Source organism: Leucopleurus acutus, assembly GCF_964270905.1.
Source record: "Leucopleurus acutus genome assembly, chromosome: 20".
Lineage (NCBI taxonomy): Eukaryota > Metazoa > Chordata > Mammalia > Artiodactyla > Delphinidae > Leucopleurus > Leucopleurus acutus.
This window is the reverse complement of record NC_139162.1, coordinates 36,961,806-36,985,691: the sequence shown is the minus strand read 5'-3', so window position 1 is coordinate 36,985,691 and position 23,886 is coordinate 36,961,806. Positions and strand designations below refer to the sequence as shown.

At 41.1% G+C, this 23,886-nt stretch overlaps 1 protein-coding gene across 1 annotated transcript in view; it reads right to left on the bottom strand.

The window, feature by feature from the left end:
- Window positions 1-23,886, bottom strand: part of MYLK3 (myosin light chain kinase 3) — a gene marked incomplete at both ends in the record, with an annotated part of 43,811 nt that overhangs the window by 1,692 nt on the left and 18,233 nt on the right. The window contains 6 exons of the mRNA XM_082863445.1: window positions 492-644; window positions 1,825-1,953; window positions 15,525-15,595; window positions 22,018-22,159; window positions 23,097-23,206; window positions 23,627-23,720. Of these exons, the coding sequence (XP_082719571.1) occupies window positions 492-644; window positions 1,825-1,953; window positions 15,525-15,595; window positions 22,018-22,159; window positions 23,097-23,206; window positions 23,627-23,720 (699 nt within the window). The remainder of the gene's footprint in view (window positions 1-491; window positions 645-1,824; window positions 1,954-15,524; window positions 15,596-22,017; window positions 22,160-23,096; window positions 23,207-23,626; window positions 23,721-23,886) is intronic.

The following is a 23,886-nucleotide window of genomic DNA, read 5'->3' as shown; positions in this document are numbered from 1 at the left end:
GATCTTGGGCCCCACCACTTGTAGTTATTCCCATATGTCTGAGTATCGGAAAACTCAGTGGCCCAACCCATAACCTTGATATAGCTACTGAAAACGAAGTAGGTCTTCATCACCAAGAAATAAGGTTTTCTGTCTTTTATTCTGGGGAATAACAACTGCATATCTCAACTTTTTTTCAACATTAGCCTATGAAAAGCAATAACTTGGAAATAGGTCTTATTTGTAAATATGGTCCTTTCTAAAACTCTTGTCTAGATTTTATGCTCCTAGTTGCTTGTTTCTTAACTGACTTCCTTTGTCCCTTTCCCTGCTACCTTTTCTTTTTTTTCCCCAAAGAAGTAGCAGACTAAGAAATCCTGAAGAGAATCGGTCTACAGGGAGAAAGGACCATTCGCTTCAGCAGCCCTGCCCAGCACCAGCCTGATTTCCACAGCACCCAAATGGATGGTCACCATCAGGATGGATCATGGGTGACAAGCAATAAAGGGTACCTCTTCTCTTTGACCAGCAACCGGGAGACAAAGTCCTTGGCCTCCTCTGACAGCCCTTCAAAGGTGTCAGCATCAAAATCCCAACTACAGTTCACAATGAAATTCATGGTCTCTGCATCCGTTTCCCCTAGAAATGGTGACAAACCACTGAGCCTACAGAGGAGAGAAAGGACTGTCAGTATGTGGAAGCTATACCTGCCAACACACACCGACAATATAAAGAAGACTCTTACAAGGTCAAGCAGAACTAATCAGAACCAAGAGGGTTCAAAAAAAAAGCACCCCCATTGCCTCTCCACAGGAGAAGTCCAGTGCACTCAATAAAGTGGAAGCACTGAAAAATTGATGACAGGAAGAGTGGTGGAATAAGTCCCCTATCATGCTCACCACATTCCCCCTTACCCTGAAGTAAGAGTAAATTTGGATCCAACCCAATATGCCCATTTATCAGGTACATTTGACTGAATGTGAAGATAGCTTGGCATGTCTCTGAGACTACCCAGGCCTCAGGGGCCAAAGGAAAACTGGCTTTATTAGGCTCCTCTAGAGGAGGGCAGAGAGATGAGACAACTTCACTGGCTGGCCTTGGGCCACAATATTCCCCAACCTGGTGTAGCACACACACAAAGTGTGGGGAAAGAGTTAAACTGTAATAATAAGACTGGGAGCAAAGCTTGATTTTGTTGGGCCTCTGAGGAAATAGCTGAGGGATGTCCACAGTTGGAGAGAGAAGAGGACATTTAGTCTGTGTACATATCTCCTCTCAGCCCATCCTAACTCTGCTTCCTCAGCCCACAGAAAACAGGGAGTGCAGAGCAGAAGGACAAAGTTAGAAGATGCAGGAGCTGTGCCCTGCCCTGCCCTCCCCTCTCCTTACCACTTCAATGCACTCCAGTCCCACTTGCACCACAGCACCTGCATTTCTTTGCCAGAGGGCTTTCTCTCCAGTGGAAGCTGATTTATCCACCCAGAAGTTTCAGGGAATTAATAATTCTGGGACCAGCCCACTAGCAACAACTGATTAGAGTCGGTGTATTAATACCCCAACTCCCTCCCCCACTAGCTGGCCTAGCTCTGAGTGGGTGTCCCACAGTGGTCCCCAGTTCCCTGCAGGATTAAACTCCAGGTGCCCACAGTGGTTACTGACTCCACCACACACACTTTACTGGCTGCCTTCCTTCCCCGTTTCACTTCCCCACTTCTCTGTTGGCTTTTCTTAGGGATGCCTCCCCAATAAATTCCTTGCCCTCAAATTCTTGCTGCTTCTAAGGATACCCAAACTAAGACAAATGGCCCCCATTCCCAGTGGGGCGTGAGGCCCCTGGGCACTCACAGCATGTAGGTTATGACTCCCACACTCCACATGTCCGTTGGGAACGAGACAAACTCGTAATTGACGACTTCTGGGGCCAGGAACTCGGGAGTGCCAAAGTTCACCTTCAGCTTCTCCCGAGGCTTGTACCTGGGGAGGAGAGGTGCAGAGGACAATGGGAGTGAGCCCTGAGAGAAGTTGTGGATGCCCGGCTAATTCCTTGGGGGGCGCTAAACACTCCCTAACCTTTGCTGTCAGCCATGTTTTCTGGACATCACATCCCACCACACTTGGTTTACTGGGAAATCATCACACACCCAGGCCCTAAATGCAGACTTTCCTAAGTCACTGTGGAGAATAAGAAAACCACAGTCCTCCTCCTCCTCCAGGTATTTACAATCTGAAAAAGAGGGAAGATCAATATATCTTATGTGACTGGCCTGCAGTCACACGGATGAGCACAAACAACCTGTGTAGAAGCTGTGTGGGGAGGACTGCTCTATTGTGCATCATAGTTAAAGGGAAGACGATAGGAGTTATAGAAAGAGGCAAAATGCTCAACATCACTGATCATCAGTGAAATGCAAATCAAAACCACAATGAGACATTACCTCACACCATCAGAAAAAAATAGAAAATTGCAAGTGTTGGCTAGGATGTGAAGAAATTAGAACCTTGTCAGTAGGAATGTAAAAGGGAGCAGCTGCTATGGAAAACAGTATGGCAGTTCTTCAAAAAAAATTTTTAAAGAACTACCATATGATCCAGGAATCCTACTTCTGGGTATGTATCCAAAAGAATTAAAAGCAGAGTCTTGAAGAGATATTTATACCCCCATGTTCATAGCAGCATTACTCAGAATAGCCAAAATGTGGAAGCAACCCAAGTGTCCATCAGCAGATGAATGGATAAACAAAATGTGGTATATACATACAATATGATATTATTCAGCCTTAAAAAGAAAGGAAATTCTGACACATGTTGTAATATGATGAACTTCGAAGACATTACAATAAGTGAAATAAGCCAGTCACAAAAAGGCAAATACTGTATGATTCCACTTATATGAGGTTCCCAGTGTAGTCAATTCAGAGACAGAAGGTAGGATGCTGGTTTCCAGGGGCTGAAGGCAGGAGGAAAATGAGGGGTAGTTATTTACTGGGTACAGAGTTTCAGTTTTGCAAGGTAAAAAAAGCTCTGGAGATTGGTTGCACAAAAATATGAACATATCTAAAGACTACTGTAACTAATCTTGAAAATTGTTAACACGGTAAATTTTATGTTATGTGTATTTTATACAATTACAAAAAGAGAAAGATCTAGAAAAAGTATTCTGGACATGAAGTTTAAGGAAGGCTAGGAAGAGAATTGGTGGCTGTATGGGGAAAGGGGTTGGAGAAAGTTGGTTTTTAGAATCAATCTTGAAAAAGAAGAAAACTTCTAGCTGAAATTTAATGGGCAGCAAAAAAGATGTCCTTCAGTTGGAGAATGGATAATATAAAGTATGGTACATCTAGAAAATGGAATAGTATTCAACACTTAAAAAAAACAAAAAAGAGATTCACAGAAAGAGAGACAAGATGAAGAGGCAGAGGGCTATCTACCAGATGAAGGAACAAGATAAAACCCTGGAAAAACAACTCAATGAAGTGGACATAGGCAATCTTCCAGAAAAAGAATTCAGAATAATGATAGTGAAGATGATCCAGGACCTCAGAAAAAGAATGGAGGCAGAGATCGAGAAGATGCAAGATATGTTTAATAAAGATCTAGAAGAATTAAAGAACAAAAAAACAGAGATGAACAAACAATAACTGAAATGAAAACTACACTAGAAGGAATCAATAGCAGAATAACTGAGGCAGAAGAACGGATAAGTGACCTGGAAGACAGAATGGTGGAATTCACTGCTGTGGAACAGAATAAAGAAAAAAGAATGAAAACAAATGAAGATAGCCTAAGAGACCTCTGGAACAACATTAAATGCAACAACAATCGCATTATAAGGGTCCCAGAAGGAGAAGAGAGAGAGAAAGGACCCAAGAAAATATTTGAAGAGATTATAGTCAAAAACTTCCCTAACATGGGAAAGGAAATAGCCACCCAAGACCAGGAAGCTCAGAGAGTCCCATACAGGATAAACCCAAGGAAAAACATGCCGAGACACATAACAATCAAATTGGCAAAAATTAAAGACAAACAAAAATTATTGAAAGCATCAAGGGAAAAACAACAACATACAAGGGAACTCCCATAAGGTTAACAGCTGATTTCTCAGCAGAAACTCTACAAGCCAGAAGGGAGTGGCATGATATACTTAAAGTGATGAAAGAGAAGAACCTACTCTACCCAGCAAGGATCTCATTCAGATTTGACAGAGAAATCAAAAGCTTTACAGACAAGCAAAAGATAAGAGAATTCAGCACCATGAAACCAGCTCTACAAAAAATGCTAAAGGAACTTCTCTATGTGGGAAACACAAGAGAAGAAAAGGACCTACAAAAACAAACCCAAAACAATTAGGAAAATGGTAATAAGAACATACATATCGATAATTACCTTACACGTGAATGGATTAAATGTTCCAACCAAAAGACACAGACTGGCTGAATGGATACAAAAACAAGACCCATATATATGTTGTCTACAAGAGACCCACATCAGACCTAGGGACACAAACAGACTGAAAGTGAGGGGATGGAAAAAGATATTCCATGCAAATGGAAATCAAAAGAAATCTGGAGTAGCAATACTCATCAGATAAAATAGACTTTAAAATAAAGAATGTTACAAGAGACAAGGAAGGACACTACATAATGATCAAGGGATCAATCCAAGAAGAAGATATAACAATTATAAATATATATGCACCCAACATAGGAGCACCTCAATATGTAAGGCAATTGCTAACAGCTATAAAAGAGGAAATCAACAGTAACACAATAATAGTGGGTGACTTTAACACCTTATTTACACCAATGGACAGATCATCCAAACAGAAAATTAATAGGAAACACAAGCTTTAAATGCCATAATAGACCAGATAGATTTAATTGATATTTATAGGACATTCCATCCAAAAACAGCAGATTACACTTTCTTCTCAAGTGTACATGGAACATTAACCAGGATATACCACATCCTGGGTCACAAATCAAGCTTCAGTAAATTTAAGAAAATTGAAATCATATCAAGAATGACTTCTGACAACAACACTATGAGATTAGAAATCAATTAAAGGGAAAAGAATGTGAAAAACACAAACACATGGAGGCTAAACAATACATTACTAAATAACCAAGAGATCACTGAAGAAATCAAAGAGGAAATAAAAAATACCTAGAGACAAATGACAATGAAAACATGATCCAAACCTATGGGATGCAGCAAAAGCAGTTCTAAGAGGGAAGGTTATAGTTATACAAGCCTACCTCAAGAAACAAGAAAAATCTCAAATAAACAATCTAATGTTACACCTAAATGTTACACCTAAACTAGAGAAAGAACAAACAAAACTCAAAATTAGCAGAAGGAAGGAAGTCATAAAGATTAGAGCAGAAATAAATGAAATAGAAACAATAGCAAAGATCAATAAAACTAAAAGCTGGTTCTTTGAGAAGATAAACAAAATTGATAAACCATTAGCCAGACTCATCAAGAAAAAGAGGAAGGGGACTCAAATCAATAAAATTAGAAATGAAAAAGGAGAAGTTACAACAGACACTGCCAAAATACAAAGCATCCTAAGAGACTACTACAAGCAACACTATGCCAATAAAATGGACAATCTGGAAGAAATGGACAAATTCTTAGAAAGGTATAACCTTCTGAGACAGAACCAGGAAGCAACTAAAAATATGAACAGACCAATCACAAGTAACGAAATTGAAACTGTGATGAAAAATCTTCCAACAAACAAAAGTCCACGACCAGATGGCTTCACAGGTGAATTCTATCAAACATTTAGAGAAGAGCTAACGCCCATCCTTCTCAAACTCTTCCAAAAAATTGAGGTGGAAGGAACACTCCCAAACTCATTCTATGAGGCCACCATCACCCTGATACCAAAACCAGATAAAGACACTGCAAAAAAAGAAAATTACAGACCAATATCACTGATGAATATAGATGCAAAAATCCTCAACAAAATACTAACAAACAGAATCCAAAAACACATTAAAAGGATCATACACCATGATCAAGTGGGATTTATGCCAGAGATGCAAGGATGCTTCAATATACGCAGATCAATCAATGTGATACATGATATTAACAAATTGAAGAATAAAAACCATATGATCATCTCAGTAGATGCAGAAATAGCTTTTGACAATATTCAACACCTATTTATGATAAAAAACTCTCCAGAAAGTGGGCATAGAGGGAACTTACTTCAACATAATAAAGGCCATATATGACAAACCCACAGCAAACATCATTCTCAATGGTGAAAAACTGAAAGCATTTCCTCTAAGATCAGGAGCAAGACAAGGATGTCCACTCTCACCACTATTATTCCACATAGTTTTGGAAGTCCTGGGCACAGCAACAGAGAAGAAAAAGAAATAAAAGGACTACAGATTGGAAAAAAAGAAGGAAAACTGTCACTGTTTGCAGATGACATGATACTATATATAGAGAATCCTAAAGATACTACCAGGAAACTACTAGAGCTAATCAATGAATTTCATAAAGTTACAGGATAGAAAATTAATGCACAGAAATCTCTTGTATTCCTATACACTAATGATGAAAATTCTGAAAGAGAAATTAAGGAAACACTCCCATTTACCACTGCAACAAAAAGAATAGAATACCTAGGAATAAACCTACCGAGGGAGACAAAAGACCTGTATGCAGAAAACTATAAGACACTGTTGAAAGAAATTAAAGATGATACCGACAGATGAAGAGATATACCATGTTCTTGGATTAGACGAATCAATATTATGAAAATGACTATACTACCCAAATCAATCAACAGATTCAATGCAATCCCTATCAACTTACCAATGGCATTTTTATACAGAACTAGAGCAAAAAATCTTAAAATTTGTATGGAGACACAAAAGACCCCAAATAGCCAAAGCAGTCTTGAGGGGAAAAAATGGAGCTGGAGGAATCAGACTCCCTGACTTCAGACTATACTACAAAGCTACAGTAATCAAGACAATATGGTACTGGCACAAAAACGGAAATATAGATCAATGGAACAAGATAGAAAGCCCAGAGATAAACCCATGCACCTATGGTCTATGACAAAGGAGGCAAGGATATACAATGGAGAAAAGACAGTCTCTTCAATAAGAGGTGCTGGGAAAACTGGACAGCTGCATGTAGAAGAATGAAATTAGAACACTCCCTAACACCATACACAAAAATAAACTCAAAATGGATTAGAGACCTAAATGTAAGAGTGGGCACTATAAAACTCTTAGAGGAAAACATAGGAAAAACACTCTGACATAAATCACATCAAGATCTTTTTTGATCCACCTCCTACAATAACGGAAATAAAAACAAAAATCAACAAATGGGACCTAATGAAACTTAAAAGCATTTGCACAGCAAAGGAAACCATAAATAAGACAAAAAGACAACCCTCAGAATGGGAGAAAATGTTTGCAAATGAATCATCGGACAAAGGATTAATCTCCAAAATATATAAACGGCTCATGCAGCTCAATATTAAAAAAACAAACAGGACTTCCCTGGTGGCACAGTGGTTGAGAGTCCACCTGCAGATGCAGGGGACACAGGTTCGTGCCCTGGTCCGGGAGGATCCCACATGCCATGGAGTGGCTGGGCCCGTGAGCCATGGCTGCTGAGCCTGCGCGTCCGGAGCCTGTGCTCCGCAACGGGAGAGGCCACGACAGTGAGAGGCCCACATACCACAAAAACAAACAAACAAACAAACAAAAACAACCCAATCAAAAAATGAGAAGACCAAAATAGACATTTCTCCAAAGAAGACATACAGATGGCCAAGAAGCACGTGAAAAGCTGCTCAACATCACTGATCATTAGAGAAATGCAAATCAAAACTGCAGTGAGGTATCACCTCACACCAGGTAGAATGGACATCATCAGAAAATCTACAAACAACAAATGCTGGAGAGGGTATGGAGAAAAGAGAACCCTCTTGCACTGTTGGTGGGAATGTAAATTGATACAGCCACTATGGAGAACAGTATGGAGGTTCCTTAAAAAACTAAAAATAGAATTACCATATGACCCAGTGATCCCACTGCTAGGCATATACCCAGAGAAAACCATAATTCAAAAAGACGTATACCCTCCAATGTTCATTGCAGCACTATTTACAATAGCCAGGTCATGGAAACAATCTAAATGCCCATCGACAGATGAATGGATAAAGAAGATGTGGTACATATATACAATGGAATATTACTCAGCCATAAAAAGTAGCAAAAGTGGGTCATTTGTAGAGACGTGGATGCATCTAGAGACTGTCATATGGAGTGAAGTTAAGTCAGAAAGAGAAAAACAAATATTGTATATTAACGCATATATGTGGAACCTAGAAAATGGTACAGATGTACCGGTTTGCAGGGCAGAAATTGAGACACAGAAGTAGAGAACAAACGTATTGACACCAAGGGAGGAAAGCAGCGGGGTGTGTGGGTTGTGGTGTGATGAATTGGGAGACTGAGATTGACATGTATACACTGACGTGTATAAAATGGATGACTAATAAGAACCTGCTGTATAAAAAAATAAATAAAATAAAATTTTAAAAAATAAATAAATAAATTCAGTGATAAAAAAAGAATCATCAATCCATGAAAAGACATGGAAGAACTTTTAAAATCTACAAACAGTAAATGCTGGAGAGGGTGCAGAGAAAAGGGAACCCTCTTGCACTGTTGGTGGGAATGTAAATTGATACAGCCACTGTGGAGAACAGTATGGAGGTTCCTTAAAAAACTAAAACTAGAACTACCATTCGATGCAGCAATCCCACTACTGGGCATATACCCTGAGAAAACCATAATTCAAAAAGACACATGTAAAAAAAAAAAAAAAAAAAAAAAAAGACACATGTATCCCAATGTTCATTGCAGCACTATTTACAATAGCCAGGACCTGGAAACAACCTAAATGTCCATCAACAGAGGAGTGGATAAAGAAGATGTGGAACATATATATAATGGAATATTACTCAGCCACAAAAAAAAATGAAATTGGGTCATTTGTAGAGATGTGGATGGACCTAGAGACTGTCATACAGAGTGAAGTAAGTCAGAAGGAGAAAAACAAATATCGTATATTAATGCATATATGTGGAATGTAGAAAAATGGTACAGATGAGCCTGTTTGCAGGGCAGGAATAGAAAGGCAGACGTAGAGAATGGATGTGTGGCCACGGTGGGAAAGGGGAGGGTGGGATGAATTGGGAGATTAGGTGTGACATAAATACACTACCACGTGTAAAATAGATAGCTAGTGGGAACCTGCTGTATAGCACAGGGAGATCAGCTTGGTTGTCTGTGATGTTCTAGATGGGTGGGGTGGCTGGGGGGAGGGAGGTCCAAGAGGGAAGGGATATATGTATACATTAACTGATTCACTGCACTGTACAGCAGAAACTAACACAACATTGTAAAGAAATTATACTCCAATAAAAATAAATAAATAAAATGGATAACCAACAAGGGCCTGCTGTATAGCACAGGGAACTCTGCTCAATATTATGTAACAACATAAATGGGAAAAGAATTTGAAAAAGAATAGATACACCTATATGTATAACTGAATCATATAGGTGTATCTATACACCTATATAGCTGTATAGATATCTTTAGGTGTACAGCAAAACTGTACACCTAAAACACCTAAAACTAACACAACACTGTTAATCAACTATACTCCAATATAAAATAAAAAGTTAAAAAAAAAGCATATTGCTAAGTGAAAGAAGCCAGTCTGAAAAGGCTACATACTGTATGATTCCAAATATATGACATTCTGGAGAAGGCAAAACTGTGGAGACAGTAAAAAGATCCGTGGTTGCCAGGGATTAGGGAGGAGGGAGAGATAAACAGGTGAAGCACAGAGGCTTTTTAGGGCAGTGAAAATACTTTGTATGATACTATAATGATGAATACATGTCATCATACATTTATCCAAACCCATAGAATGTACAACACCAAGAGTGAACCTCAATTTACACTGTGGACTTTGGGTGATTATGATGTGTCAATGTAGGCTTATCAATGGTGATGAGGGGAGGCTTTGCATGTGGGGACAGGGGATAAATGGGAAATCCCTGTTCCTTCCCCCTAATTTTGATGTGCACCTAAAACTCCTCTAAAAAATGAAGTGTTAATTTAAAAAAATTAATGGGCACTTCCTATTCGCCAGATACCATGCTAAAAGTTTTACTTATATAAACTTCTCATTCTCACAACAACCCTATGAAGTAGGTAAGTTTATTGTCCCCATTTTACAGATGAGGCAATTGAGAAATAGAGAAGAATAAAATAAATATCCTGCCAATGTGCCTGATTCCCTTAAATCAGGGATGTGCGTTTTCAAAATACAGTCTCTTCTTTTCCAAATTTGCTGAGAGTCAGGCAAATGCAGACCCTGAGCCAACACAGACCATACTCATCCAGTGAAAGAGCAACAAAGATCACCTTGGTGGCTGAGTTGTGGTGGGAAGCCAGGGAGGGGAGGAGAGTTAGAGCCTTCCTCTGGCAGTCTGTTCCTCCCCTGCACTGGCACCTGACTGGAGCCTCAGGGCCAAGGAGCCAAACTGAGAGGAACAGGCTTCCCCTTGAGGAGAGAAGGTCCAGGCTCTCAGCCCCTGGATGTCCCTTTCCCAGGATGCATTCCTGTTTCCACTGCTTCATCTGCCCTACAGCCACATCCTGTATCATGTGACTTTGTAGTTCCTTCCACTAGAGATGGCATATACTGCCCCATCCCATTGATGGTGAGCTTGGTCACATGAGCTGCTTTGGCCAGTGGAATGTGGGTAGACATGACAGTGGGCCAATTCCAAGCTAGGCTGTAGGAGCGTGCCCTCTTGCTCCTCGGCCATCACCATGAGAAGAGAATGAGACACACCTGGAACAGACCTGTCCTCACTGACCTGCATCCAAGCCCAGTTCAATTCAGCCTAGATCAGTGACTCCCAACCAGTGGTCTGTGGGTAAAAGTTTAATAACCAGCTATCTGATTTCTTTTAAGTTTTGATTTATAGCATTTGCCAATCGTGTAAATACTGATTTCACCGTGTCTGATTTAAAAGTACCATCACCATGTCACTGAATGAAGAGTTGGGAAGAGATCGGCAATAGCACACTATTCTATAGTCTTTCCACCATATAGGTAACAATCGGCATAAATAAACTCATGAACATAAATAACTGTGAAATGTAGTGAAATAGTTAGGAAGTGTTAACTTTTTAAAATGTAACATCTTTGTTTTAAAATAATTTCTTTAATTGTAAGCTTATACAACTTAATTTTTAATAATGGCCATGTTTAACAACTGGCTTACAAGATTCCTTATCATAAGCTAGTATAAGTTGGGTCCAGCATACTAATTCCCCAGCTGACTCGAAAATGTGTGGAGGAAAATAAACAATTGGTGTTTTAAGTCACTGCATTTGGGGGTGATTTGTTATACAACAGTACTGTAGCAATAGTTAACTGATCCATCCACCCCAAAGCTGTGTCAAAATATCCACTAAGACCCCCCTCTCCAGATTCCCAGCGCAAGGCCCTCTGTGATCATAAGGTCACATATGAGGTTGCAGCCTCATAAGGTTTGTGATAGGCAACTCCTTGCCCTGCCAAAGGATCTGATGAAATGGGCTTAGATTCCAGTCTGAGCACTGGACTGGGAGTCAGGAGGCTCATCCCTGCACTCAACATTCTGGAGACCAAGATAATTAAACAAGATACTTCCCATTCTGTCTCCATTCTCGACCCCTTGACATGTCCCTACTTAGACCCACTGATGACTCTCACCACCCAGCCTGGTGTAAAACTGGTCCCTCTTGGGCTACCCTGGTGGTGCAGTGGTTGGAAGTCCGCCTGCCGATGCAGGGGGCGCGGGTTCGTGACCCGGTCTGGGAAGATCCCACGTGCCGCGGAGCGGCTGGGCCCGTGAGCCATGGCCGCTGAGCCTGAGCGTCCGGAGCCTGTGCTCCACGATGGCCGCAGCAGTGAGAGGCCCGTGTACCGCAAAAAAAAACAAAAAAACAAAAAACTGGTCCCTCTTGCTAGATGTCAGAGTCTCTGAAGATTTGTATGGCCCTACTCTACTGGGGGTCATACCTGCACTCAGAATCTCAGCGCCTTCTCATAGTCCCACCCAGAAATACAACTGTATTTTCTATAATTCGTGTTATGGGGAAAATTTGTCATTTCCTCCCTCTTTACAAACATTTAACTATTCCGGAGCATAAAGCATGCTCTCTCAAACTGCACATTCCCCCCACAGATCCCTTCTTTTAGAAGGACACACTTCCCAGGAAGCAGGCCAATTTGTCAAAAACCAATTTGCCAAAGAATCTTTTTGCTGAATGACCAGTTTGCCAGACTATTGAGGATGCTTTTGATGTTTTCCTTTCATCTCACAGCCAGAACCTGTGAACCTGTCAGCCCAGTTCCACTAAGTGTAATTTCCTGAGTATCACGTTTTCTGACACCTGCACTTCTCCAGTGCCCAGCAATTTTTCATGGGTGGCTTTCTCTTAAATATGGCTCCCTGGGAGTTCCCTGGTGGTCCTGTAGGTAAGACTCCGTGCTCCCAATGCAGGGGGTGCAGGTTCGATCCCTGGTCAGGGAATTAAGATCCCACATGCTGTGCGGCCAAAAAATTAAAAAATTAAAATTAAAAATAAGGCTCCCTGTGTTTATTTTCTTGAACTTGCCCTCTACCTCTGTTCCCACTGGCAAAATTATTGCCATTGGGCTTCCCTGGTGGCGCAGTGGTTGAGAGTCCGCCTGCCGATGCAGGAGACATGGGTTCGTGCCCCGGTCTGGGAGGATCCCACATGCCGTGGAGCGGCTGGGCCCGTGAGCCATGGCCGCTGAGCCTGCGCGTCCAGAGCCTGTGCTCCGCAACGGGAGAGGCCACAGCAGTGAGAGGCCCGCGTACCGCAAAAAAAAAAAAAAAAAAAAATTATTGCCATTAATGCCCTTAACCAGATTAACAAATTTGACTGACAGTTTGGAATAGATTTTTTAAAATTTTTTATTGAAATATAGATTTACAATGTTGTGCTTGTTTCAGGTGTAAAGCAAAGTGGTTCAGTTTTATATATATATATATTCCTTTTTAGATTCTTTTCCATTATAGGTTATTACAAAATATTGACTATAGTTCCCTGTGCTATACAGTTGGCCCTTGTTGGTTATCTATTTTATATATAGTAGTGTGTATTGGGAATAGATTTTGACTAATCGATTTTCGGTAAATTGGCCTACAACACTTTTCACCTCTCACCATCTGAGACTCAATGGCCTATTGGATACCATTCCAACATCTGAGCCTCCCTACTCAGGATGCCCCATTAGTGCCCTCACCTTCTACTGTGTCTTCCTTCCCCAGTCCCACCCACAGCTCCTGCCTTCCCCAGGCCAGCCTGCTCATGCACAGTGTGCATCCTATTCTTGGTCCCTAACTGACACTATCCCTCCTGCCACCCTCCACACAGAGTCGTGCTGGAGCCGGTTCTCACGGGTGCTTGAGAGCCAATGGTGCACGTCTCCTCCCAACTCTGCACTCAGTGACGTCATGTTGGTAGCTTGAAATCAGCCAAAGTTAGCAAAGGTTACAAATCAACCCCACCTCCTCTCATGCCCCAGCCGCAGCGGGTTGTTAAACATTTACCAGCACACTACTGCCTGCAGGTAACAAAACCCTGTCCATTCGTCTATTCTGGCTGCTCAGAGACGTCCCAGACTCCAGGAACCTCAGGTGGTTACTTCTTGCTCTGAATTCACAGTGTGTCACTGTAAATCCTCATTTGGCAATTGGTCACCCGGCATTTGGTAGGGTCCTGCATACACTAGTGTGTGAGGTCTGAATGAAGAATATATTGCCCCACAGTGAGGGAACAGTGGTTCTTGGGGGAAGGGCAAAAAAATCTTAGCTATTACAACGGTCTGCGGCTCTCCAAAGGGCCACAGTACATAAACAGATACACAATACACCTGTGGCATTACATTTCATGAGGAAGGGACTGAGGGATTAGGAAAGAAATGGTTAAAAAGGCTCTTTGTGGGGCAGGTGGAGACATGAAAAATAGGTTGAGAATCATGCCCTGGTGCATAAGGTGTGCAAGTGTATAGGATGCATCCCAATTTTATACAACATTATTTGGGAAAATATTAAGCAAATTTTTTACATTATGGATTGAGTGGGTTGGGGGATTCGGGACTGTTCATGAAATGCAGTATGCTGTGTAGTGTGGACCCTGAAGGTACAGCGCGGTGGTAAGAACTTCCCTCTGCTGTTGCTCCAATACCACACTTAGCCTCCCATCCATCATGTGGGGCCCTGAAAATGTACCTTTCACACCTGCAAAGAGGTGACATTTACCTCTCCAACCAGTGGGGAAGTGACCTAGGAGGACCACCACTGTGGGTTTGAACGCCCCCTCTGGGAGGCCAGTGCTGGACACCAGAGGCTGAGCTCAGGCACGGCTCTGCCACCATGGGGATGAAGTGTTCCTTTCCCCCCTTGTGGATGGAGTGGTAGATGCTGCAAGGCTCCGAAAGTGACAAAAACAACTTCTGTGTGGAAAATGACCATTAGAGTAAGAACATTTCAAGATTTGAAGCCGTGGTGTGAAGACATATCTAGAAAGTATGTGATTCTCAGAGAAATGTCATTCTTGGTGGAAATAGAATTCTGGAGGAAGCCTGGAGGATGAACATACATTTATTGCCATCTTCACAGACTGTGGATGCCCTCCCCAATGCCAAGGGTCTGCTACAGCCACACCACTGGTTGTGCACGCCATGGGCAAGAGCCCTGCAGAGACACGGTGTTCATCAAGCATGAGGATCCAACAGTAAAACTATATGTCACTAGGCTTTAGGCGTTTTAAGGGACTTTAAGATGTTTTTTAAATTATATATGATATTCTCTTTATGCACTGAAACTTGAGAACCTAATCACCCTCATAGAATGGGTCTCCACTGTTGATGTATTATCTCATTTAAACTTCATTATTGCCCATATCAGCGGGCACTGCATTGTATCACCATTTTACCAAGATCTAATCCAGTCCTGAGTGCCCAGAACCACTTACCCATGGCACCATCCTATTTAACCTAGTCATTTTCTGGAGGGCAGGGTTGGTGATGAATGCATCACACAGCCCAGTACATCTTGGCCCCAGGAGGCCTGCAGGATGAATAGAAGGAGCTTCCCAGCACCCCCATTCAGTGACCCCCTTTATCACTCCCCTCTCTGTTCACACAGGTGGTTTGAAATACTGTTAATCCCACAGCCTTTTAAGGAGAAGCAGAGCCCGCCGCACAAAGCCGCCCCCTGCAGTAGTAACGAGGCCTCTCTACGCAGTCTTTGTAAAGGCTGCCAGCCTCAGTGAGAGAGCTTTCTTATATCAGTCCCAAAACTCAAAAATTGGCTGAGTTGTAGGTAACCATGTCCAAGAGAGCCACCAAGGGTTTCCAAGGAGCTCTGTCAAACCACCGAAATAAAACTCCCTTACCTTCTGGCCAGCCCGAAGTCAATGATCTTAATTTGGTGTCCCGTCTGATTGACACACAGTATGTTCTCAGGCTGGGAAAGAAAGAGAAGTTAGCATAGCTTAATCAACAGCTAAGAAGGTCTGAGTTCCCACACTTAGTTGTCAATAGGCCTCAGTTTCCCAGCCTGCAAGGGAAAGCCCTACAGGGCAGCCCTATAGGGATGGATAGATATTGAAAATAAATGATGTGGCCTAGTGTGAGACAATAAGGAGTAGTATGGACGGTGGGGAACTGGAGAACTCCTGCCCTGGGTAAAGGGGCAGCCACTGCTCAGCTCCAGCCACTGGCCACCACACAGGAATGCAGGCCCAGTTGCCAGAGTTCCTCAGTCCTCAAGGGAAGCCAGAAATCCAGGTTTAAGTAAAAATTCCATGCTTTTAAATGTTGACAACTTAATCCAATTTAAGCATGCATTCATCACGTATAGGAATCAAACACGACATGTCTGGGATGCGGATTTGGCCCACAAGCTGATTGTTTGTGACCATTGGCTTGGGGTGGCGGCTCCAAACCCTGGCTGCACGCTAGAATCATCAGGGAAGTCCTCAAAAGTCCCAACACCCAGGCCCCAACCCTGACCTGATTACATCAGAATCTCAGGGGTGAGACCAAATCTGCAGTAGCTTGGTCAAGGAGATCAGAGCTGCAAAATGTCAACCTGCCATTTTGTGGTGACAGCTGTGACCCATGGGATGGAGGTGCTGGACTTGACATACTTCTCTTAAGTGTTTCAGATCAGCTTGGAGGCCCTGAGGGAGACTGGAACGATTCTCGTTGCTTGTGCCAGACAAATTTGGATAGGGGTAGGGGTGGAGGGCAGATGGAGGGCTTATGGTATAAAGGATCTAGAGACCTAAGGCCAGTGCCTGAGGTCCAGGGGTCCATTACCAGGGTCCCTAGCCCTAGATGAGTACTTTCCCATTCCGGAAACTCAGTGTCTCCATCTGTAAAATGGGAATAATAACCTCTTCCTGCCTTCCTCCTGGGAGGGTGGGAAGATCAAATGACAGAGTACGCATTAAAAACTTTCCAGCTTATGAAGCAAATGTCAGGTACTATTTCTCCTAACAGAAGTTTTTATTGCTATTTACGTTACAAAGCGGTTGTGAAATCCCTCAGATAGGTTCAGGAAGTTGATGATTAAAAATCTTCATGTCTTGGGAATTCCCTGGTGGTGCAGTGGTTAAGAATCCGCCTGCCAATGCAGGGGACACGGGTTCGAGCCCTGGTCAGGGACGATCCCACATGCCGCAGAGCAACTGGGCCTGTGCGCCACAACTACTGACCCTGTGCTCTAGAGCCCATGAGCCACAACTACTGAGACCACCTGCTACAACTACTGAAGCCCATGCACCTAGAGCCCATGCTCCGCAGCAAGAGAAACCACTGCAATGAGAAGCCCGCGTACCACAAGGAAGTGTAGCCCCCACTTGCCACAACCAGAGAAAGCCCGCATGCAGCAACGAAGACCCAACGCAGCCAAAAATAAATTAATTTATTTAAAAATCCAAATAAATAAATAAAACTAAAACAAAAAGTCTTCATGTCTTCTTTGTAAGGTCTAGAACAACACTGTCCAATAGAAATATAATGTGAGCTACATATATAATTCAAAATTTTCTAATAGCCACATTAAATAAGTAAAAAGAAATAGGTGAACTTAATTTTCCTAAAATTTTGAAATATAAATAATAAACATAAATTATTGAAATATAAATAATAAACATAAATAATAATAAAACATGAGATCATAAAAAAATTACCATTTTAAAGTGTACAATTCAGTGGTTTTCAGTAGATAGTTCACCACTATCTAATTTTAGAACATTTTCAGCACTTAAAAAAAAAAACCCATATTCATCAGCAGTCACTCTCCATCCTCCTCACCCACAACTCCTGGCAATCACTAATGTATTTTCTGTCTCTGTAGATTTGCCTGTTCTGGTCATTTCATATAAATGGAATCATATGAATCATAAATATGTGACCTTTTGCATCTGATTTCTTTCAGTCAGCATAATATTTTCAAGGTTCATTCATGTACCAATACTTGATTCCTTTTCATGGCTGAATAATATTCATTGTAAGGACAGTACCTACCACATTTTGTTTATCTATTCAGCAGTTAGTAAACATTGGGGTTGTTTCTACTTTTTGGCTATTATGCATAATGCTGCTAAGGACATTTGTGTACAAGTTTTTGTGTTGACTTCTGTTTTCAATTCTTGAGTATATGCCTAGAAGTGAAATTGCTGGGTCATATGATAACTCTTTGTTTAACATTATAGGAACTGCCAAATTGTTTTCTAAAGTGGATGCACAACTTTACAATCCCACCAGCAATGTACGAGAGTTCCAATTTCTCCAAATCCTAGTAACACTTCTTGTCTGCCATTTTTATTTTTTATTTTAGCTAATCCAATGGGTGTGAAATAGTATCTCATTGTACTTTTGATTTACATTTCTCTTTTGACTAATGATGTTAAAAATCTTTTCATGTGCTTATTGGCCATTTTTATATCCTCATTGGATAAATGTCTATTCAAATTCTTTGCCCATTTTCAAATTTGTCTTTCTCAATGAGTTGTAAGAGTTCTTTATATATCCTAGATACAAGTCCTTTATCAGATATATGATTTGAAAATATTTTCTCCCATTCTGTGGGCTGTTATTTCATTTTCATTATGGTGTCCTTCGAAACATAATGGTTTCTAATTTTGATGAAGTGTAATTTATCAACTTTGCTCTTCTAGCTTGAGCTTTTGATTCATATATAATATACTCCTATGCTTTCTTCTAAGAACTTTATAGTTTTAGCTCTTACATTTAGGTCTATATCCATTTTGAGTTAATATTTGTATATATTATGAGGTAGGGGTTCAACTTTCATGTGGATATCAAGCATGGTGTCCCAGCACCATTTGTTGAAAAGACTATTCTTTGCCCATTGAATTGTCATGGCACTTTTTTCAAAAATCTATTGACCACAAATATAAGGGTTTAATTCTGGACTCTCAATTGTATTCCATTGATCTGTCTGTCTGTCCTTACATCATAACACAGTTTTGATTTCTGTAGCTTAGTAGTAAGTTTTGAAGTTGGGAAATGTGAGTCCTCCAAATTTGTCCTTCTTTTTCAAGATTGTTTTTGCTATTCTGGGGCCCATAAATTTCCATCTGAATTTTAGGATTAGATCATTAATTTCTGCAAAGAAACCAGCTGTGATTTTGATAGGATTGCACTGAACATACAGATCATTTTGGAGAGTATTGCCATCTTAATAATATTAAGTTTTCTGATCTATGAATATGGGATGTCTTTCCATTTACTTATGCCATCTTTAATTTCTTTCAACAATGTTTCATAGTTTTCAGAATATAAGGCTTATACATCTTTGGTCAAATTCATTTCTAAGTATTTTATTCTTTCTGATGCTACTGTAAATGAAATAGTTTTCTTAATTTTATTTACAGAATGTCAACTGCTAATGTATGGAAATACAATTGATTTTTACATCTTACATCCTACAACATTGCTGAACTAATTTATTAGTTCTAATAGTTTCCCTCCACCCTCCTTAGGATTTTCTATATCAAAATCATGTCATCTGTGAATAGAATTTTACTTCTTCCTCTCCAATCTGGATGTCTTTTATTTATTCTCTTGCCTAATTGCCCTGGTTAGAACCACAAGTACAATGTTTAATAGAAATGGCAAGAATATACACCCGTGTCTTGTTTCTGATGTTAAAAGGTAAACATTCAACATTTTATCATTAAGTTTAAAATTAGCTGTGTGTTTTTCATAGATGATCTTTATCAGGTTAAGGAGTTCTCTTCTATACCTAATTTGTTTAGTGTTTTCACCATGAAAAGTTGTTTGAGTTCGTCAAGTGATTTTTCTAGCTACTAAAATGATTATGTGATGTTGTCCTTTATTCTTTTAATATGGCATATTACATTGATTGATTTTTCATATGTTAAACCAACCTTGCACTCTTGGGACAAATCCCACTTTGTGGTGTGTATAATCCTTTTTTTTTTTTTTTTTTTTTTTTTTTTTTTTGCGGTACACGGGCCTCTCACTGTTGTGGCCTCTTCTGTTGTGGAGCACAGGCTCCGGATGCGCAGGCCCCGTGGCCATGGCTTACAGGTCCAGCCGCTTCGCAGCATGTGGGCTCTTCCTGGACCGGGGCACAAACCCCTGTCCCCTGCGCCACCAGGGAAGCCCTGTATAACCCTTTTTAAATGTTGCTGTATTCAGTTTACTAATTTTTATTGAGAATTTTTACATCTATATTCACAAGGGATATTCGTCTGTAGTTTCATCACAAGAAGTGATGTCTGCCTGGTTTTGGAATCAGGATAAGTTTTGTCTCATAAAATGAGTGAGGAAGTGTTTTATTCTCTTCTAATTTTTGGAACAGTTTGTGAAGGATTGGTATTAATTCTTTAAACATTTGGTAGAATTCACCAGTGAAGCCACATGGGCCTAGGCTTTTCTTTGTGGGTAGTTTTTTACACCAATTTGATTGTTTTACTTGTTATAAGTCTATTCAGATTTTCTATTCCTTTTGAGTGAGGTTTCAGAAGTTTGTGTCTTTTGGGGGAATTCTTCCATTTTATCTACATTATCTAATTTACTGGCATACAATTTTTCATAACATTCCCTTATAATCTTTATTTCTGTAAGGCTGGTAGTGATGGCCCCTCTTTCATTCCATTCATTTTAGTAATTTGAGTCTTCTTTCTAGTTCAATATAGCTAAAGATTTGTCAATTTATTGATCTTTTCAAAGAACCAACTTTTGGTTTCATTGATTTTCTCTGCTGTTTCTCTGTTCTCTGTTTCAATTATTTCTGCTCTAACCTTTCTTATTTGTATCCTCTGCTTGCTTTGAGTTTAGCTTGCTCTTCTTTTTCTAGTTTCTTAAGATGGAATGTTAGATTATTGGTTTGAGATGTTCTTTTTAATATATAAGTGTTTGCAGCTACAAATTTCATTCCTAGTTTAGATGCACCCCCATAAGTCTTGGCATGTTGTGTTCTCATTTTCATTCATCTCAAAGTATTTTCTAAAACTTAATTTTAATAATAATTTTCTCTGGCCTGATATATCAAAAACACTACCATTTCAATAAGTTATCAAAATAAAAAATATCGATGAAACATTTTCCATTATTTTTATCATATTGCCTTTGAAGTCCAGTGTGCATTTTACATTTATAGCACATCTCAAATCAGACACTAAATCTTCATCAGAAATACTTTAGATGTATTTAGATCTCATGAATTATTTGTATTTAGATTTCATGAAATTGATAGCTTTTGAAAAACAAATTAACATATTGAAATTGTTCCAAATATACTTAATGTTTTTCAATAATTTAATCATGTCAATTTTTAGATTTAAATTAATAAAATTTAAAATTCAGTTCCTCACTCACACTAGTTATATTTCAAGTGCTTAATAGTCAAATGTGGGGCTTCCCTGGCAGTCCAGTGATCAAGACTCCACACTTCCACTTCAGGGGGCACGGGTTTGATCCCTGGTTGGGGAATGAAGATGTCACACGGCACAGTCAAAAAAAAAAAAAGAAAAGAAAAGGAAATTCTGCCATTTGTGACAAGATGGAACTTGACGGCATTATGCAAAGTGAAATAAATCAGACAGAGAAAGACACTTACTGTATGATCTCAGTTATAAGTAGAATCTAAAAAATTGGAGTCATCACACTTCCTGATCTCAAACTATAACTAAGCAACACTAATCAAAATAGTATAATATAGGCATAAAAAGGCAGACATGTAGATCAATGGAACAGAATAGACATCCCAGAAATAAACCCATGTACAAAACAGAAAGAAAAGAATGGCTACCTCGTGCTTACTTTTTGTCAAGTAGACAAAAGAAGCTGTAATGCATTCATTCAATGGACTATACCATGGCCCTTAAAGAGAATGAGAAAAGATGTCTACAGTGTACTGTTAACTAAAAAGGGCAAGTTTAAAAACGAGATGTATAGTATGATCCCTTGTGTGTGTGTGTGTTTGTCGTGCCAAATTGCTAATACAGAAGACCTCTCAGCACAGAGACTGAGTGGGAAGAACTTTCACTGTGCATTTCATACATTTCTATATTGTCTATATTTGTTACCACATGCATGTTTCTATTTTAGTTTTTAAAAACTAATCTTAGAGTTTTTTTATAGAAAAAAGTCACTGTATCATTTGATCGTCAAAGAACACTTAATGAGGTACCTATTTTCCACATGTCACAGATGGAGGAACTGAGGCTCAGAGACTTGGCCTGCCCTAGAATCCAGAAGTAGGCAATGGCAGAGCAAGGAATGGAAGCCAGGATTGGGTGCTGACAGAGCTCTCAAAGATGAGAGAGCAACAGAAGCTCAGGAACCAGGGCACCCAACCGCCACTTGCCCAGGGCGGAGCCTGACCTTGAGGTCCAAGTGCAGGACGTACTGCTGATGGAGGTATTGCACACCCTCGCAGACCTGCTTGGTGAACAACACCACATCCAGTTCAGTCAGGTTGTACTTCTCTTCTGTGATCCGGTCAAAGAGCTCACCCCCATCCACACTGCCAAGGCAAAGGAAGAGGCAAGCACTGACTGAGCAAGGCTCTCAGAAGACTGGTCCACTCATCACCAGGTGAGCCCAAGGGTGCCACTGCCATCTGGGGTTTTACGGGGACCTTTGCTCTTGTCCATTCCCAGCTCAGAGTATGGGTGGTAAAAAGGAAGAGATGGGCCAGATGGGAGACTGGGGCTTATCTGCAGTGTTGATCATCCAGGCTCACTCTGGATACTCACTCTTGATACTCTAGGCCAAGGTTGTAAGCTCATTGGCCTACAGGGGCCAATTAGTACCTACATGGCAAGAAGCCTAAATCAGACTAGATGTAAGACAAAACTTTTCTTAGAACACATAGCCCTTAGTCTAACTTCTTTTTCCACTTTTTATAGAGAACTGACATGACAAATATTTCACTATCCTCAGTCCTACCAGAAGGAAAATAGCAACACAAGCACAATAATAAATGTCCCCTGAGCCCCTGGCCTCAACGTCATGGGTAGCTGGAAGTGATAGGGACTGTAGCAAATGGGAGTTTGATTGCCCCGTCTACAAAGGTCAGTTACTATGAGCTCCATCACACCACTTCCAACTGGAAATGTAGATCTAGCATTACCAGATCTTTTATATTTGCAAGGAAAGCTAGACATCTAGGTTTTAATGTGAAATTTCCTTATTTCCAACTAACAACTAAATTTAGTTAACAACTAAATCAAAATTACTAAAAATTGTGTAGGCCAAAACAATATCTGTAGGTCAAATCAGGTTCACTGGCTGCTGGTTTGTGACAAATGGCTTTGTCCTCTGTGCTCTATGTTGGAGGTCAGGCAGAGGAGGTGATGCCTTTCCCTGGGTGTCACTGAGAGGGGAAGGAAAGGGAGAGTTTTTCTGGAATCTCAGTTCCCAGCCCCACCCCGAGCCCTGGCCCCGTCTCCCATGCTCACTACTCCATGACAAGGGTAAAGCTGTTCTTGCTCTCAAAGGCATCGTAGAGCTGGATCAGGTTCACATGGCTGAGCTGGTTCATGATGGTGATCTCGTTCTTCACATCCTCCTTGTGGAGCCAAAGGGGAGAGGAGTTTCCAAGAAATGGGTCAGGAAGAGAAGTCAGCTGCCCTTCCCAAGACACACACATCCCCACCCTGCATCCTCATTTCCTGTTCTCACACCAGCTTTCCTCAACTCACCACCCACACCAGCTTCTTACAGCAGCAAGGGCCCACCCATTTCACAGATAGGAAACCTGAAGCCCAAAAAGGAACCCTGGAGGTCTAGGAGGACCTGTTGCCCAGGGTGCAAGGTGACCTGCTGACTGGAGTGTGGGAGTCATGGAAAAGAGGCAGGAAAGGTGGCTAGGTTTCCTGCTCAGAGTGGAGGGGGCTGGTGCAGTGTGGGGTCCAGGGTGGCCCAGAGGGAAGTGAAGGAATCCTGAGCTTGGTCCGGGACATTCACTGGCCTGGGGCAAAAACCTCACCCGGTCCTTGGCACTCTTCACTTTGATGATCTTGGCCGCCAGCGAGAGGCCCGTGGCCTTCTCCGTGCATCTGTGGACCTGGCCAAACCGGCCCCTGCAGAGATATGATGACAGAGCAGTCTCAGAGCCCCAGAAGCACACCCGCCATGTGGTGGGCCAGCCCCATCCTGGACCCTGGGCTTTCTGGTCCTACCTCTACTCTGCACACACCACAGGGATTACCCTGCACCCCAGAGTTATCAGTCACCACCCGCACACCC